Source organism: Borostomias antarcticus, assembly GCF_949987555.1.
Source record: "Borostomias antarcticus genome assembly, chromosome: 23".
Lineage (NCBI taxonomy): Eukaryota > Metazoa > Chordata > Actinopteri > Stomiiformes > Stomiidae > Borostomias > Borostomias antarcticus.
The window spans coordinates 19,271,170-19,288,669 of NC_140256.1; the positions used below are offsets into that span (position 1 = coordinate 19,271,170).

General features: G+C 46.3%; 1 protein-coding gene across 1 annotated transcript in view; it reads left to right on the forward strand.

Annotated features, from left to right (window-relative positions):
* The window catches only part of oxct1a (3-oxoacid CoA transferase 1a), a gene marked incomplete at its 3' end in the record, with an annotated part of 94,336 nt that overhangs the window by 52,803 nt on the left and 24,033 nt on the right, over positions 1 to 17,500 (forward strand). Inside the window, exons 9-12 of the mRNA XM_084456894.1 lie at positions 701 to 815; positions 3,047 to 3,141; positions 7,835 to 7,883; positions 8,013 to 8,085. Coding sequence (XP_084313020.1) covers positions 701 to 815; positions 3,047 to 3,141; positions 7,835 to 7,883; positions 8,013 to 8,085 — 332 coding nt within the window. The remainder of the gene's footprint in view (positions 1 to 700; positions 816 to 3,046; positions 3,142 to 7,834; positions 7,884 to 8,012; positions 8,086 to 17,500) is intronic.

The following is a 17,500-nucleotide window of genomic DNA, read 5'->3' on the forward strand; positions in this document are numbered from 1 at the left end:
AACAACATGGCTAGTCTCTCATTGTCTCTCGTTCAGTTCGGCACGTTAAGAATCCACTATAGTATTAGTAGAAGCAGTTTTTTTTTATTTGACTATTGATTAAAAAATACATTGCACCTTGCACATTAAATTCTATAACAAATCCTCCAGAAATACACAATAAAGTTGCAGACTTATTTCCATGGTGGTCCTTGGTCTTAGACATACAGTACACAACGAAACATACAGTACACAACGGAACATACAGCACACAAGCAATTCCCATCATTCAATACTTCAAATCCTCACATACACAATCTATATAACAGTCTGTTAAGAATTCAATCAATCAATCAATCAAAGCTTTATTTGTATAGCGCATTTCCTAACCAGAGTTGTTCACATTATTGCAACAAACCTTCCTGACCTGACCTCTGACCGGCCCTCTTATTGGAGGACCTTCACCAGGAGCCACCTTCTAACTTTGGCTTTAACATTTGGTTAGAAGCCTGTTTAATGTCCACTGGTAGATTATTCCATGAACGAGCCCCCTGGAATGCACAAGAACCTTGGCCAATATTTAATCTGCAACTGACTATATGTAGATTGGCAAGGCTTTACACGGGGATAGATCACTCACTCTCCCTCCCTCTGCTTCCATCTACATCCCTCCTTCAATGTCATCTCTCTCTCTCTCTCTCCCTCTCCGTCTTCTCTTCAGCGACGCACAGTGCAGAAGAGCCAAACGGAGAAACCCAAACCCAAGAAGGACTCTGACATCGTCCGTGAGCGCATCATCCGCAGGGCCGCTCTGGAGTTTGAGGACGGCATGTATGGTATCCTTTCACCTGACAAGACCACACCCTTTCACCTGACAAGACCACACCCTTTCACCTGACAAGACCACACCCTTTCACCTGACAAGACCACACCCTTTCACCAAGACAAGACCACACCCTTTCACCTGACAAGACCACACCCTTTCACCTGACAAGACCACACCCTTTCACCAAGACAAGACCACACCCAGAATACTGACAAGACCACACCCAGAATCATGACAAGACCACACCCAGAATAATGACAAGACCACACCCAGAATAATGACAAGACCACACCCAGAATAATGACAAGACCACACCCAGAATAATGACAAGACCACACCCTTTCACCAAGACAAGACCACACCCAGAATAATGACAAGACCACACCCTTTCACCAAGACAAGACCACACCCAGACTAATGACAAGACCACACCCTTTCACCAAGACAAGACCACACCCAGAATAATGACAAGACCACACCCAGAATAATGACAAGACCACACCCAGAATAATGACAAGACCACACCCAGACTAATGACAAGACCACACCCTTTCACCAAGACAAGACCACACCCAGAATACTGACAAGACCACACCCAGACTAATGACAAGACCACACCCAGAATACTGACAAGACCACACCCAGAATAATGACAAGACCACACCCTTTCACCAAGACAAGACCACACCCAGAATAAAGACAAGACCACACCCAGAATCATGACAAGACCACACCCAGAATAATGACAAGACCACACCCAGAATAATGACAAGACCACACCCAGAATAAGGACAAGACCACACCCAGAATAAGGACAAGACCACACCCAGAATAAGGACAAGACCACACCCAGAATAATGACAAGACCACACCCATAATAATGACAAGACCACACCCAGAATCATGACAAGACCACACCCAGAATCATGACAAGACCACACCCAGAATCATGACAAGACCACACCCAGAATAATGACAAGACCACACCCAGAATAATGCCGCATGACAAAACCGCCTGCTTTCTCTGGGGTGCTGTCTCGTCTAAGGGCACAGATTAGCAGTACTAGACAGACTAGACAAGTCTAAATCAACTAGACTAATCAATGTAATGTAAATCTAATGTGGAATATGTGTTTTTTGGACTCTTCATGTGTCCCTGAAAGAGGAAGTGTTCAAGGTTAATGTAAATGGTTAATGGAGTGCACTTATATAACGCTTTTATCCAAAGCGCTTTACAGTGGCCTCTCATTCACCCATTCACACACACATTCACACTCCAGCTGCCATGCAAGGAGCCAGCCTGCTCATTGGGAGCCATTTGGGGTTCAGTGTCTTGCCCAAGGACACGTTGACACGCTGCTGGGAGGAGCTGGAATCTAACTGGCAACCTTCCGATTCCCAGGTGGCTACTCTACCTCTCGAGCTCTCGACTCCCCCGGTAGGCTCTAACCTGCACCACAGTCAGGATGTTCCAGGTGTTAGACTTCCCCGGTAGGCTCTGAACTGCACCAGTCAGGATGTTCTAGGTGTTAGACCCCCCCGGTAGGCTCTGAACTGCACCAGTCAGGATGTTCCAGGTGTTAGACTCCCCCGGTAGGCTCTGAACTGCACCACAGTCAGGATGTTCCAGGTGTTAGACTCCCCCGGTAGGCTCTAACCTGCACCAGTCAGGATGTTCCAGGTGTTAGACTCCCCCGGTAGGCTCTGAACTGCACCAGTCAGGATGTTCTAGGTGTTAGACCCCCCCGGTAGGCTCTGAACTGCACCAGTCAGGATGTTCCAGGTGTTAGACCCCCCCCGGTAGGCTCTGAACTGCACCAGTCAGGATGTTCCAGGTGTTAGACTCCCCCGGTAGGCTCTAACCTGCACCACAGTCAGGATGTTCCAGGTGTTAGACTCCCCCGGTAGGCTCTGAACTGCACCAGTCAGGATGTTCCAGGTGTTAGACTTCCCCGGTAGGCTCTAACCTGCACCAGTCAGGATGTTTCAGGTGTTAGACTACCCCGGTAGGCTCTAACCTGCACCACAGTCAGGATGTTCCAGGTGTTAGACCTCCCCGATAGGCTCTGAACTGCACCACAGTCAGGATGTTCCAGGTGTTAGACTACCCCGGTAGGCTCTAACCTGCACCACAGTCAGGATGTTCCAGGTGTTAGACTGCCCCGATAGGCTCTGAACTGCACCACAGTCAGGATGTTCCAGGTGTGGAGGCGTTTGTTCCTTGATGAAGCTCCTCTCCAGCTAACCTGGGGATCGGCATCCCCATGCTGGCCAGCAACTTCATCCAGCCTGACATCACCGTCCACCTGCAGAGCGAGAACGGCATCCTGGGATTGGTACGACCTCTTGTTTCATCCTTCTACACAGGTTCAGGCTTTGATGCACCAAGGCTCTCCAGTATTGAAATGCAGTCCTAGTTCTTGGCCTGAAGCCGTTCTCCACTTTATGAATATTCATAATAGCTAGTGGACATGTCACTTGAACTCCCTACATTTATGTCGCTTTATTTATTTATTTTTAACGAAATTTCCCTTTAATATTCTCCTAGGCATTAGTAGTGAGGGACTAGTACAGTGGAAACCGCTAATAGTGATCACATCTGTACATGTTATCACGCGTATCCCTATAAGCAGATTATTATTAGGGCCCGAGCACTGGCGGTGCGAGGCCCTAGTGAAATTGTAAGGATTATTATTATTCTCCTTCTCCTACCTTCTACCTTCTTCTTCTCCCCAAACAAATGCCTTTTTGGCGGCCTAAACATCGATGAAAACGGATGAAACTTTGCGGATACGTCAGTCAGGGTGAAAAATGTGATATTTCATGGGTGACGGAAATGGGCGTGGCAAAACGGCTCAAGTAGTGCCCCCTGGAAAATTTTAAATGGCGAGCCCCACCTTTCAGTTTGATGTAGGCGAACGAAATTCGGTGGGACACTAAAATGTCTCTTGGACCTTTACCCAACATCCAACAGGAAGTCAGCCATTTTGCTCTTAATGTGCCATTTTGTCCTTGTTTTTACCATTTCCATGCCTCGTACTTTAATGAACTCCTACAGATTTCATCTGATCAACTTCATATTCGGTCAGCTTCATCTTAAGACCTTTGTGATCAAAAGGTTAAAAAAAAAAAAAAATTTGAGTTTTCACCAAACACCCTTGCAGTGGCGCCCTGCTAAATTCTGACATTTCGCCATAAAAAGTCCTCATAACTCCTCCATACATTATCCAATTTGTCCGATATTTCTCACGCTTCATGAAGGTTCTGTCCTGAACACATCTATGTTCCAGTATATTGCGTCATACTTATAGTGCCACCTATTGGTGAAACAGGAAGTCCTCAAAACTCCTACATACAGTGTCCGATTTGCACCAAATTGCTGACGCTTCATGAAAGTTGCATTCTGAACACATCTGTAAGTCAGTATTGCGTCATACCTACAGCGCCACCTACTGGTGAAACAGAAAGTCCTCATAACTCCTGCATACGTTATCCCATTTACTCCAAATTGCTCAGGGTTGATGAAGGTCGCGTCCTGAACACATCTGTAGGTCAGTATTGAGTCATACTTATAGCGCCGCCTACAGGTCAAGCAGGAAGTCATCATAACTCCTACATACATTGTCCGATTTACACAACATTTCTCACGCTTCATCAAGGTACCGTCCTGAACACATCTATGCATCGGTATTGAGTCACGCTTAGAGCGCCACCTACTGGTGACAGGAAGTTTCTCTCAGTACTGGACACCGAAATAGCACACCCTTTAACGGCGCCCCGCCCCGACACGCGTGGGGTGCGAGGGCCGGCTCACTGCTGCTCGTTATTACTGCATTTTACAGCCTCCTCCCTGTGCAGAAACACAATAATGCTCTCTCTTAAATTATCTTATGGAAACGTAGAAATGTGTCCCCTCCAGGCTTTCTGACCATGTTTCTGCCATTGAAGGGGGCAGTACGTTAGTAGACATTATCAATCCACTTGATGAGAGCAGCTTCAACCAGGTACGCGTTCAAGAACATTTTTGCTGCTGTATTGGCTCATTTTTGGCAGTTTGATCAGCTTCAAGGAGATGCTTCAAATGAAAATGAAACTGAAATGAATGAAATAATTTTTCCTGTCATGATTTCAGTGCATGCAAGACAGAAGGACTAGTAGTGAGGGACTAGTAGAGATGGACTAGTAGAGATGGACTAGTAGAGAGGAACTCTTAGTGAAGGACTAGTAGAGATGGACTAGTAGAGAGGGCCTATTAGTGAAAGACTAGTAGAGAGGGACTATTAGTGAAAGACTAGTAGAGAGGGACTATTAGTGAAGGACTAGTAGAGAGGGACTAGTAGAGAGGGACTAGTAGTGAGGGACTAGAAGTGAAGGACTAGTAGAGAGGGACTAGTAGAGAGGGACTAGCAGTGAAGGACTAGAAGTGAAGGACTATTAGTGAAGGACTAGTAGAGAGGGACTAGTAGAGAGGGACTAGTAGAGAGGGACTAGTAGAGAGGGACTAGAAGTGAAGGACTAGTAGTGAGGGACTAGTAGTGAGGGACTAGTAGTTAAGGACTAGTAGAGAGGGACTAGTAGTGAGGGACTAGTAGAGAGGGACTAGTAGTGAGGGACTCGTAGTGAAGGACTAGTAGTGAAGAACTATCAGTGAAGGACTAGTAGAGAAGGACTAGTAGTTAGGGATTCGTAGTGAGGGACTAGTAGAGAAGGACTAGTAGAGAAGGACTAGTAGTCAGGGATTTGTAGTGAGGGACTCGTAGTGAGGGAGTAGTAGAGAAGGACTAGTGGAGAAGGACTCGTAGTGAGGGACTAGTAGTGAAGGACTACTATTTAGGGACTAGTAGAGAGGGACTAGTAGAGAGGGACTAGTAGAGAAGGACTAGTACTGAGGGACTAGTAGTGAAGGACTAGTGGAGAAGGACTAGTACTGAGGGACTAGTAGTGAAGGACTACTATTTAGGGACTAGTAGAGAGGGACTATTGTACGGCAACACCACTTGATAATGGAACTGAACGGGCACTGACGACCACAAACTCGATATCCGATCCGTTCCGCAATCCACGAATACGATGTGAACAGCTATTCAGCTAGCTAACGTTAGCTATCATTTTATGTGCAGCCTAATAGTGGAATGTCAGCTCTCATGTGTTATAGGATGCTTTGTGGTTATGGTTAAAAATGATGCAACAGCACCATCTAGCTGTAGGGTAGTAGCCAACGTTGTGACAGTGGCGCGTTGCACTTCCCCAGACTGTTTTGCTTGATCAATAAAACATTTTGGGTGATTGATTTATGCATATAACTCATACCAAGTTATTAGATTTAGATACTCTGCTCAGCTAGCTAGCTCCTATAAACTTGTCGCTAGCCTTAGCTAGTCTGCTTAGCTGTCTAGCTACTAGCTTGCTGCTATGAACTTGTCTAAATATGTAGCTAACGTTCGCTAGCTAGCTCTTGAACTAAATTTTCATCATATCGTAATTATTTGCGGAACGTGGAACGGATCGTGTATCAAGTTTGTCCAAGTGGAGTTGCCATACATGACGGATCAGGCGTGCATGCGCAGATTCTATTGGAACCGATTGGGTGCTGACAGTCCCTCCCAACCTTTGGGTACTGACAGTCCCTCCCAAACCTTTATTAGTCTCCACTGAGCTCTGTTGTGTGAGTCAACAAAGGCTGCTGCTCTTCTAGCGCTGTCTGTTGGGTCCTTGTTGACAGGAGGACATAAATGGAGGACCAAAACTGTCAAAATTAAAAATAAATACATAAATAAATAAATGACTCAACAAATGACCAATAAATAAATGAATGAATAAATATGCACAAAAATAAATTAATTAATGAATAAATGAATGCATTAATGTGTAAATAAATACATTAAGTTTGATATAAATGTATAAAATTATATATGTATTGTTTGATTCATTATTTCTTGCATTTATTTCCATATTCATTTATTTATTAATTTATTTATTGATGTATTTATTTATATGTACTTTTGTACATTTATATCAAATTTAATGTATGTATTTACACATTACTGCATGCATTTATTCATTCATTTATTTATTTTTGTGCATATTTATTCATTCATTTATTTATTGGTCATTTGTTGAGTCATTTATTTATTTATGTATTTATTTTGACAGGTTTGGTCCTCCATAGACATACTCTAGGCAGCGCTACGCTAATGTCGCGTTTGTCGTGATTATGAGTGTTGTCCTCTCTCCTCTGTCTCCATCTCCTCTGCTCTCTCTCTACCCATGCCTCTTCAACTTTCTCCTCCTTCTCTCCTCCTCTGCTCTCTCTCTACCCATGCCTCTTCAACTTTCTTCTCCTTCTCTCCTCCTCTGCTCTCTCTCTACCCATGCCTCTTCAACTTTCTTCTCCTCCTCTCCTCCTCTGCTCTCTCTCTTTACCCATGCCTCTTCAACTTTCTTCTCCTTCTCTCCTCCTCTGCTCTCTCTCTCTACCCATGCCTCTTCAACGTTCTTCTCCTCCTCTCCTCCTCTGCTCTCTCTCTCTACCCATGCCTCTTCAACGTTCTTCTCCTCCTCTCCTCCTCTGCTCTCTCTCTACCCATGCCTCTTCAACGTTCTTCTCCTTCTCTCCTCCTCTGCTCTCTCTCTACCCATGCCTCTTCAACGTTCTTCTCCTTCTCTCCTCCTCTGCTCTCTCTCTACCCATGCCTCTTCAACGTTCTTCTCCTCCTCTCCTCTCCAGATGTGAGGATTGCTCCTTTGTTGAAGGGAGAGAAAATCAATGCTTCATCTAATCAGAAACTTGATTGTGTCTGACCGCTGACTCGTGAGAGCATGGTCAGCTTGAGTGACTTGATGATTGAGCAAGTGTGTGTGTGTGTGTGTGTGTGTGTGTGTGTGTGTGTGTGCGTGCGGATGATGATGTGTGTGTGTGTGTGTGTGTGTGTGTGTGTGTGTGTGTGTGTGTGTGTGTGTTTGTGCGTGTGTGTGTGTGCGTGTGTGCGTGTGTGCGTGCGGATGATGATGTGTGTGTTTGTCTCGTAGGGTCCATACCCCACAGAGGAGGAGGTGGATGCTGACCTCATCAACGCTGGTAACCTTCTGAATAAGAACAGAAAACCTGCACATTATTGTTATACACTGTGAGATTAATTGTTAAGTATTAGTCATATGTTTGACAAAACTTGTGTGTGTGTGCGTTTGTGCGTGTGTGTGTGTGCAGGTAAGGAGACGGTTACTGTTCTTCCTGGGGCGGCCTACTTCTCCAGTGACGAGTCCTTCGCCATGATCAGAGGGTAAGAGATCCATTCATCCATCCATCTATCTCATCCATCCATCAATTATTTGATTTATCTATAGCCTTTATTTAACCAGGTGAAAGCTCATTGAGACACTGGGTCTCTTTTTCATGTGTGACCTGGCCAAGAAAGCAGCAGTCTGTCGTAAAAACAGTAATACAACATACAGTTCCATAAACATGATAAACACTTCAATACAGCAGACCCAGTCTGACAGAAATAAACAAAAGGCATCAGCCACAGCAGAACCAGCCATACAAAACATTTACACCCTCCTTAGCAGAGCCCTGAGCAAGACTTTTAAACTCCCCAAGGGGCACTAGAATATCAGGGCCAAGGGAACTAGTAGCCTGCTCCATGCCTCTGGAGCCCAGGAGGAAAAGCAGACCTGCTGAGATCCAGAAGGGCTCTGGGTGCTTTAAGCTGCAACCACCTAGTGGATCATATCTGATATTCGCCATCAGTAAAAGACAGCAGGCTACTGAGGTAGAGGGGGAGTTTCCTGATGAGGCCTTTGTACACAAATACAAGTAAATGAAGCTGTCTGTGTATAAAAAGAGAGGGCCAGCCCACCGACTGATACAAGGTAGAATGGTGAGTGAGTGATTTCACGTTTGTGATAACACATAGAGAGAGAGGCATGATGAACAGAGTACAGCTTCTTTAGCACAGTAGAGGCATGTACAAAATATCTCCACAGTCAATCACTGATCAAACAAGTGGCTTGAACTCATTTCTTTCTAGCTTCCTTTGGGAAGCAAGCCTTATTTCGGAAATAAAAACCCAGTATTGGTTATTTATTTAAGCTTCTTGATAATTAATATGAACAGTCTAAGACAGCTTGTCATCCAACCAAATACCAATGTATTTCTAAGAGGAGACCTTCTCAGTGGGGTTGCCCATAGCTGCCAGAACACTAACCTCTGTCTGAGAGCGAGCTCTGGTGAATGTCATGAACTTGGTCCTTTGAGCATTCAAGACTCATTAAATCATAAAATGAGGACTGCAGTGACTGAGAGGCAGTCTGGAGCTCTTCAACAGCTTGAACCAGAGAGGCAGCAGTTGCATAAACTACTGAACCATCTGAATACAGATGCAGCTTGGCATACAGATGCACCTTTCCCAGGTCATTTATAAAGATACTGAACAACCCTGGAGCTAAAACCCAACCCTGGGACTAGGGCTGGGATAAATGATTATTTTGGTAATCGACTAATCTAATGATTATTTTTTCGATTAGTCACGATTAGTCATTTGTTCCGGTCATGCCTTGAATCTGTGCTTTCTGTAGGCACTGCTCCTCTTCCGGCCTCTCGCTAGAGTATTCCTTCAATAATTCACTTAATTGGTTATCTTATCTACAATCTACACCATCCACTAATTATGTTTTAACTTTTAACCATTAAATGCAATATAAAGTATCCTTTTTTTACTATTTTCAGTCATGATATTTGATATTTATCATGATATTTATTGAAGCCTAATCATTTATTGTGCACTGAGATAACCTGTGCTACAATCTCCTTTTGTTTACTTGGACTAAAAATAGGGAAAGATAAAAACAGAAAAATGTATTAAATATCTAAGGTATGCTAGAGTATTCCTTCTATAATTCACTGTGCTGCACTGTTCTCTCCTACAATTACTTATCATAGTCTACATACATATTTTCAGCTTATGTAGCCTACATATTTAGTTATATAAAAACAACCACAAATCATCACTATGAATTCTGTGAAGTGTCGCCCTGTAAATATTGCATAGCGATGCCCCTTCATTGTATGAGAATTCCATATTACTGCACCAACGTTACTGTAGATAGGAGTTGGTGGAATGGGAGTTAATGCAGCCCAACTCCAGGATTCCAAGTCGCAGCGCTATCGTCAACATTAGCAACCCAGTTTAAAACCGACACAACGACGCTAGATTTGAAAACCGGAATTGTTACTTTGAGGACACTTTGAGCTACAAAGTAAGCTAAATTGTTATCACCAAACGTTGTCTGATTGTATACCTTGACAGTTTTTGTGACGTTGTCGCCTCAGAGTGGGTGTTACGTAGCCCCTTCCTAGAGTTCTCTAGGAGGCACTAGGACTAAGCACTAGGAGGCTACACTTCACTAACGTAGCCTACAGTACATGGCTGTCTCCCGGCATTCAAACCAGAGTTGACTTTCAAGGAGTGTAACTGGTCTGTATGATATCTGGCTAAATAAAATGAATAATACACCAGACCAGACCATAATAATACACAACTAAAAGTCCTATGTATGTATGCGTTACGTTACGATACGTTAGCTAGTTAGATACCCGTCTATGCTGCTGTAACGTTACTCTCTGCAGCTGGCTTGGAAAGGACACTCAGCTGCAGAGCTACTGAGACATATAACAACGTAGCCTACTACCTGCAGCCTGTAGTACATGACATTACTAAACTAAGGTAGTAATGTTTGAAAGATAAAGAGGCATATAACTAAACTCACCCGTCCTCCGAAGAAATAGTCCCCGTATGTTTCCTGTTCCAGTGCTCCCGCATTGTGGTGGTGCTGATATCCAACTGGTTTTTACATAGTTTGCATCGCACCGTCTCTTGTTTTCACTGAAGTACTCCCACACTTTTGATACCTTAGGTCGCACCTTTTTCTCCACTTCTTCACCCTCATTTTCTGTCGTTTGGCATTAACGTTAGTCGTTTTGTCACCACCAGCGCTCATCATTAACGTTAGGTAGTCCACCTATTTCCCACCAGGATCTTGCTCTGGTTGACAACCACATTGCTCCTTGTTGATACTTTTGTCTTCTCGGTCTTAAATTCAGAGTTGTGGCAGAATTGAAGCGATACTGCCTCCAGTATTTACTGTGGCGGCCCGTGTATTTACAGGTAGCACTAGCTAACTAGGCAGATAATGTGTTGAGCGCCAGTGAAAAAAGGACTTGAGAACAGACAACATGAGGGTGAAGTGGAGAAAAAGGCACGACCTAGACTTTAGAATGTGTGGGAGTACTTCACCCAAGACAAACCCAAAAGGACGCTGCGATGCAAACTATACAAAAACGAGTGAGCATTGTGTAGCATCAGTTAGCATTGTGTACTTTTGAACTTGTCACATTAGAACCGACTTCATCGACGCATAAATTTCACGTTGACGAATCTTCCCAGCCCTACCTGGGACACACCTCTAGTAATCTCAAGCAAGCTAGACTTGTGGTTCTCAGTATAGACACACTGTGTTCTATTAGCAAGATAACCAGTTTACCGCTCCATCACTGAGACCAGTGTTACTGAGTCTGGCCAAAAACAGCTTGGATCGTGCATTGTGCAAGATGGCGCCTGTGTTGGCAAGCCATCCGCCTCGTCTGCTCAGCATATGTTTGCTGTTGCTCTATTTCTCTATGTTTGTTGCTGTCGGACTGTCTCTACTCTCCCAGTTTATGATCGCCAAGCTCTCCTAAACATCAGAGCTGCTGGGGAGACGTTGCAATCAAAGTACTGTTTGGGTGAACCTGCACGTTTCCCTCCAGTGCTTTCGGACATTCCCGCTCACCTGTGGCACGTCCCCTACGCTTTTCCCCGGAAAAAACGCTTCAGAAGACGGGGAAAGCGGGGTGGCGTGCTTGTGAGGGTCAAGGCTGACCTGCAGGCCTCCTCGTGCGTGACTGATCGTGGCCTCCTCTGTGAGGGACGCTACTTCCCAGTCCAACGCTCATTGTGCTCCAGGGGCCGATGGATCCGTCCCATCAACCCCGAGCCGCTGCCGCAGGTGACGGGGTCGGCTCGTCCTGTTACTGGCCAGCTGTCACTGCCATGCCTGTGTTCCGCACCGCTGATGCTTCCCACTACTCCCTTTCCTCTTCGGCCGCTGAGACGTCGGCTAGCGTCGGCTAGTGAGGAACTATCTGTGCATGGCGTTGCTAAACGCTAGGTCACTGGCAAACAAAACGTTCTTGCTTAATGACTTTTTCACCTTTCGTGAACTGGATATTTTGGGCTGGTGAGTGTACACCGTTTTCCGAACTCCTTTCTCCTGACTGTTGGTTCTTCAGCTCCTCTCGGACCACTGGGAGAGGTGGGGGTAGAGCCCTGGACCACTGGGAGAGGTGGGGGTAGAGCCCTCGGACCACTGGGAGAGGTGGGGGTAGAGCCCTGGACCACTGGGAGAGGTGGGGGTAGAGCCCTGGACCACTGGGAGAGGTGGGGGTAGAGCCCTGGACCACTGGGAGAGGTGGGGGTAGAGCCCTGGACCACTGGGAGAGGTGGGGGTAGAGCCTTCGGACCACTGGGAGAGGTGGGGGTAGAGCCCTGGACCACTGGGAGAGGTGGGGGTAGAGCCCTGGACCACTGGGAGAGGTGGGGGTAGAGCCCTTGACCACTGGGAGAGGTGGGGGTAGAGCCCTGGACCACTGGCAGAGGCGGGGGTAGAGCCCTGGTACCACTGGGAGAGGTGGGGGTAGAGCCCTGGACCACTGGCAGAGGCGGGGGTGTAGCCTCTGTGTTCAAATCTACCTCAGTGTTGTCAGACTCCATTTGACACTTATCCCAGCTCTGCAACTGTTTGAACTGAACCTGTCCTCTCACGTCATTTTTGCGGTTGTATATCGTCCTCCGAAAACGAATAAGGACTTTATTCAGGATTTTGCCGATTTTCTGGCTGACGACCTTTTAATCTCTGGTGATTTCAATGTCCATGTGTGCTGTGAATCTAAACCCCTGGTCAATGATTTTGTTAATCTTATTGCCTCTTTTAATCTCATTCAGTTTGTGACCGGGCCGACTCATGAGAAAGGGCACACCTTAGACCTTGTCTTATCACATGGTTTATCCGTGTGTGTGTGAATAAAATGTGTGAAACAGCATGCATTTCCGACCATCTGCCTGTTCTATTCCCTGCCCCTATCCCCTGTTCGAGGGTAAAAACCTGTTTCCACACGCTGCCTGCACGCTATAAACCCTCAGACTGCATCGCAGTTTTCATGTTTAATGAACTGTCGTGCTCTCTGGATGGTAATCGCCCTATCAGTTCTGAGGAGCTTGTAATTATTTTTAATTGTGTACAAATATCTTGGACTGTTGCCCCTTTTAGATCTTAACGCACTAAAGCACATTCTGAGCCATGGTTAAATGACTCCACACACGCTCTGAGACGCTCTTGTCGCCGTGCTGAGAGGAAGTGGAAAAAGGATAAGCTCTATCTCTCTCTCGAAATTCTGCATGAATGTTTTTCAGTCTACCAGAGAGCCGTTAAAGCTGCCAAAATGGAGTATATATCCAATCTTGTCTCCAATAATAGTCACAAGCCTCAGGTAATATTCAATATTTTTTAACTCCCTTGTGAACCCAAGTGATAACTCTCCCATGGTGCCATCGCCCACTCTCTCTCTCTGTGAGAGCTCTCTTACATTTTTTATTGAAAAAATGTTCTGCTCTAAGACCAGCTGCTCCCATGCATGTGGCCCCTGGGCCTGAGCCCTCCATGTCCTGGATCAGTGTGAGCCAGTATCCCTCTCCTCACCAGTATCCCTCTCCTCACTATCTGCTGTCCTGGATCAGTTTGAGCCAGTATCCCTCTCCTCACCAGTATCCCTCTCCTCACTATCTGCTGTCCTAGATCAGATTGAGTCAGTATCCCTCTCCTCACTATCTAATGTGGTTAAGAATTTACGGCCTTCAGACTGTCCCTCTGATAGCATTCCTTCTCGTCTTTTTAAAGATGTTTTTGGTACTGTGGAGTTCACTGTTCTTGTTCTGATAAATACCTGCCTTAGCTCAGGGTTCCAGCTGCTTTTAAACACGCCATAGTGCAGCCCCTTATCAACAAGAAAAACTTAGATCCTTCTGTTCTGTCTAATTTTAGGCCTATCTCACAGTTGCCTTTTCTGTCTAAAGTTTTGGAGAGAGGGGTTTTTATTCAGCTGCAATGATTTCTTGATGCCCATGGTATTTATGAAATGTTCCAGTCTGGTTTTAGACAACGCCACAGCACTGAAACAGCCCTTTTGAAAGGTACCTCTGCTGTTCTGGTGCTGCTTGATCTAACTGCTGCTTTCGATTCTGTGGACCACAGGGTTTTATTATCACGTCTAGAACACTGTGTAGGCATCTCAGGCACTGCCCTTTTATGGTTCCAGTCCTACCGGACAGATCGGAGCTTCTCTGTCCCCCCAGGAGAGTTCTCCTCATCCACAGCTCCTCTGTCCACCCAGGAGAGTTCTCCTCATCCACAGCTCCTCTCACCTCCGGGAGAGTTCTCCTCATCCACAGCTCCTCTCACCTCCGGGAGAGTTCTCCTCATCCACAGCTCCTCTCACCTCCGGGGTCCCTCAAGGATCCATTTTGGGCCCTATCCTTTTTTTGATTTACATGCTGCCGCTGGGGTCAGTTTTTAAGAAACATCGCATCTCTTTCCACTGCTTTGCGGATGATGTGCAGATCTATCTGCCCCTGAAATCAAAAGGCAAGGAGTCCGTACGACCACTGCTGGACTGTCTACGAGATGTCAAATCCTGGATGGACATGAGCTTTTTAAATCTTAATGAAAGTAAGACTGAGGTCATTATGTTTGGTCATGACCCCTCACACTGTACCACTGGTTTGTTGGGCCACTTCTCCCCAAATATCCATTCCTCAGTCAAAAATCTCGGGGTGACCTTTGACATTTATTTTAAATTTGACAAGCTAGCTCTGTCATAAGAACCAGCTTCTTCCAACTAAGGCTTCTTGCCAAGGTAAAGGGCTATCTCTCCCCCAAAGACTTAGAGAGAGTAATACATGCTTTCATCAACACTCGCCTTGATTATTGTAATTCTTTGTATGTTGGTATTGACCAGTCTGATGCGTCGCCTGCAGCTTGTGCAGAATGCAGCAGCTCGTCTCCTTACTGGCAAGCGGAAACGCGACCACATCACCCCAGTCTTGGCCTCGCTCCACTGGCTCCCAGTGCCTTTTAGAATTGATTTCAAGATTTTTATGTTTGTTTTTAAAGCTCTAAGTGGACTGGCATCTCAGTATCTTGCCGATCTCCTGCACTTTCATGCCCCAGCAGGAGAACTGAGATCCTCTAATCAGCTGCTGCTGGCTGTCCCAAAGACTCGGCTGAAGACTAGAGGTGACCGAGCCTTTGGGGCGGCGGCCCCTAGACTCTGGAACAGTCTGCCCTGGCACATTAGGTCTGCCCAGCCCCTAGACCCTGGAACAGTCTGCCCTGGCACATTAGGTCTGCCCGGCCCCTAGGCCCCTAGGCTCTGGGACAGTCTGCCCTGGCTCATTAGGTCTGCCCAGCCCCTAGGCTCTGGAACAGCCTGCCCTGGCTCATCAGGTCTGCCCAGCCCCTAGGCCCCTAGACCCTGGAACAGTCTGCCCTGGCACATCAGGTCTGCCCAGCCCCTAGGCCCCTAGACCCTGGAACAGTCTGCCCTGGCACATTAGGTCTGCCCAGCCCCTAGGCCCCTAGGAACAGTCTGCCCTGTCACATTAGGTCTGCCCAGCCCCTAGGCCCCTAGGCTCTGGAACAGTCTGCCCTGTCACATTAGGTCTGCCCAGCCCCTAGGCCCCTAGACCCTGGAACAGTCTGCCCTGGCACATTAGGTCTGCCCGGCCCCTAGGCTCTGGAACAGTCTGCCCTGGCACATCAGGTCTGCCCGGCCCCTAGGCTCTGGAACAGTCTGCCCTGGCTCATTAGGTCTGCCTGGCCCCTAGGCCCCTAGGCCCTGGAACAGTCTGCCCTGGCACATCAGGTCCGCCCAGACCGTAGAGATTTTTAAGTCTTCTTTAAAGACTCACCTGTTCTCCCAGGCCTTCAACTCAGGTTGAGCTGGACACCTGATGGCCCCTGTATTGTTCTGTATTTTATATTGCTTATTGTGTATTGTAGTGTTCTGTTGCGTGCTGTGTTTTGTTGCTCTGAAGCTGTACAGCACTTTGGCCAACCTTGGTTGTTTTAAATGTGCTTTATAAATAACATTTCAGGTGAGTTGATTTGAGCTTATTGTCAACTGAATCAAACGCCTCAGATAAATCAACACACAAGGCCGCACAGCTTTGTTTTTTGTCAAGTGCATTGATGATGTAATGTGTCACTGATGTAATGTGTCACTGATGTCATTTGTCACTGCTACGGCTGCAGTTATCGTGCTGCGTCTTGATCTAAACCCAGACTGAACCTCACTCAGGATTTGTTTTTCAGTTAAGAAGTTATTTAACTGAGAGTTCACAATGGATTCAAGAACTTTAGCCAGGATAGGTACAGTAGCTTAGAAATGGGGTGATCGTTGTTTACTTCTGAGGAGTTTCTACCCTTTAACAGAGGGAGGCATATTTCCAAACTTTGGGTCCAGTATTAGAAAGAACACTTGAAGAAGTGGGCCCAGCAATAACCATCTATCCATCCATCATCCATCATCTATCCATCCAACCATCTATCCATCCATCATCTATCCATCCAACCATCTATCCATCCATCATCTATCCATCCATCCATCTATCAATCGATCGATCTGTAATGGTAAATGGACTGCACTTATATAGCACTTTTCCACCTTAGCGGCACTCAAAGCGCTTTACAATGGCCTCTCACTCACCCATTCACACACCAATGGCGGTAGCTGCCATGCAAGGTGCTAACCTGCTCATTGGGAGCAATTTGGGGTTAGGTGTCTTGCTCAAGGACACTTCGACATGTGGGCAGTCGGAGCTGGGATTCGAACCACTGACCCTTCGATCACTGAACGACCCACTTTACCAACTGAGCTACAGCCGCTGATCTGTCTGTCTGTCTGTCCGTCTGTCCGTCTTTCTGTCTGTCTGTCTGTCCCTCCGTCCCTCCGTCCGTCCGTCCGTCCATCCATCCATCCATCCATCCATCCATCCATCCATCCATCCAGCCAGCCAGCCAGCATCCAACTGAGCATAACTAGTTACATTACATCCTAATCATATAGATAGGACCAGGCAAAATTTGGCATTGTTATGTTGTTATTTTTATTTGCAATGCGGCCCATCATCCAATTTTCACATAAGCCCGGGGGAAACAAAAATAGGGGGGGGGGGGGGCAGCAAAACAGCACTCAGACAATCATTCAAAAAGACAGACAGAGGGGATCTACAGTAAGACATGTAAACCTCTCACACACACAACAACAACACACCAGCTCAAGAATGACTTGCAGCAAACAAGTGGGTTTTAAGTTTGGTCCTAAAAGTCTCTAGAGTGGCAGACCTGATGTTAAGAGAGAGCTTATTCCACAGCTTCAGCCCCATCACTACAAATGCACGGTAACCCTTTGTCACCATCTTTGACTGCTTTAACCACACACACACACACACACACACACACACACACACACACACACACACACACACACACACACACTCTCACCCCATCCATGATTTTGTCATCTCTCTCGTGAGGAATTACTTT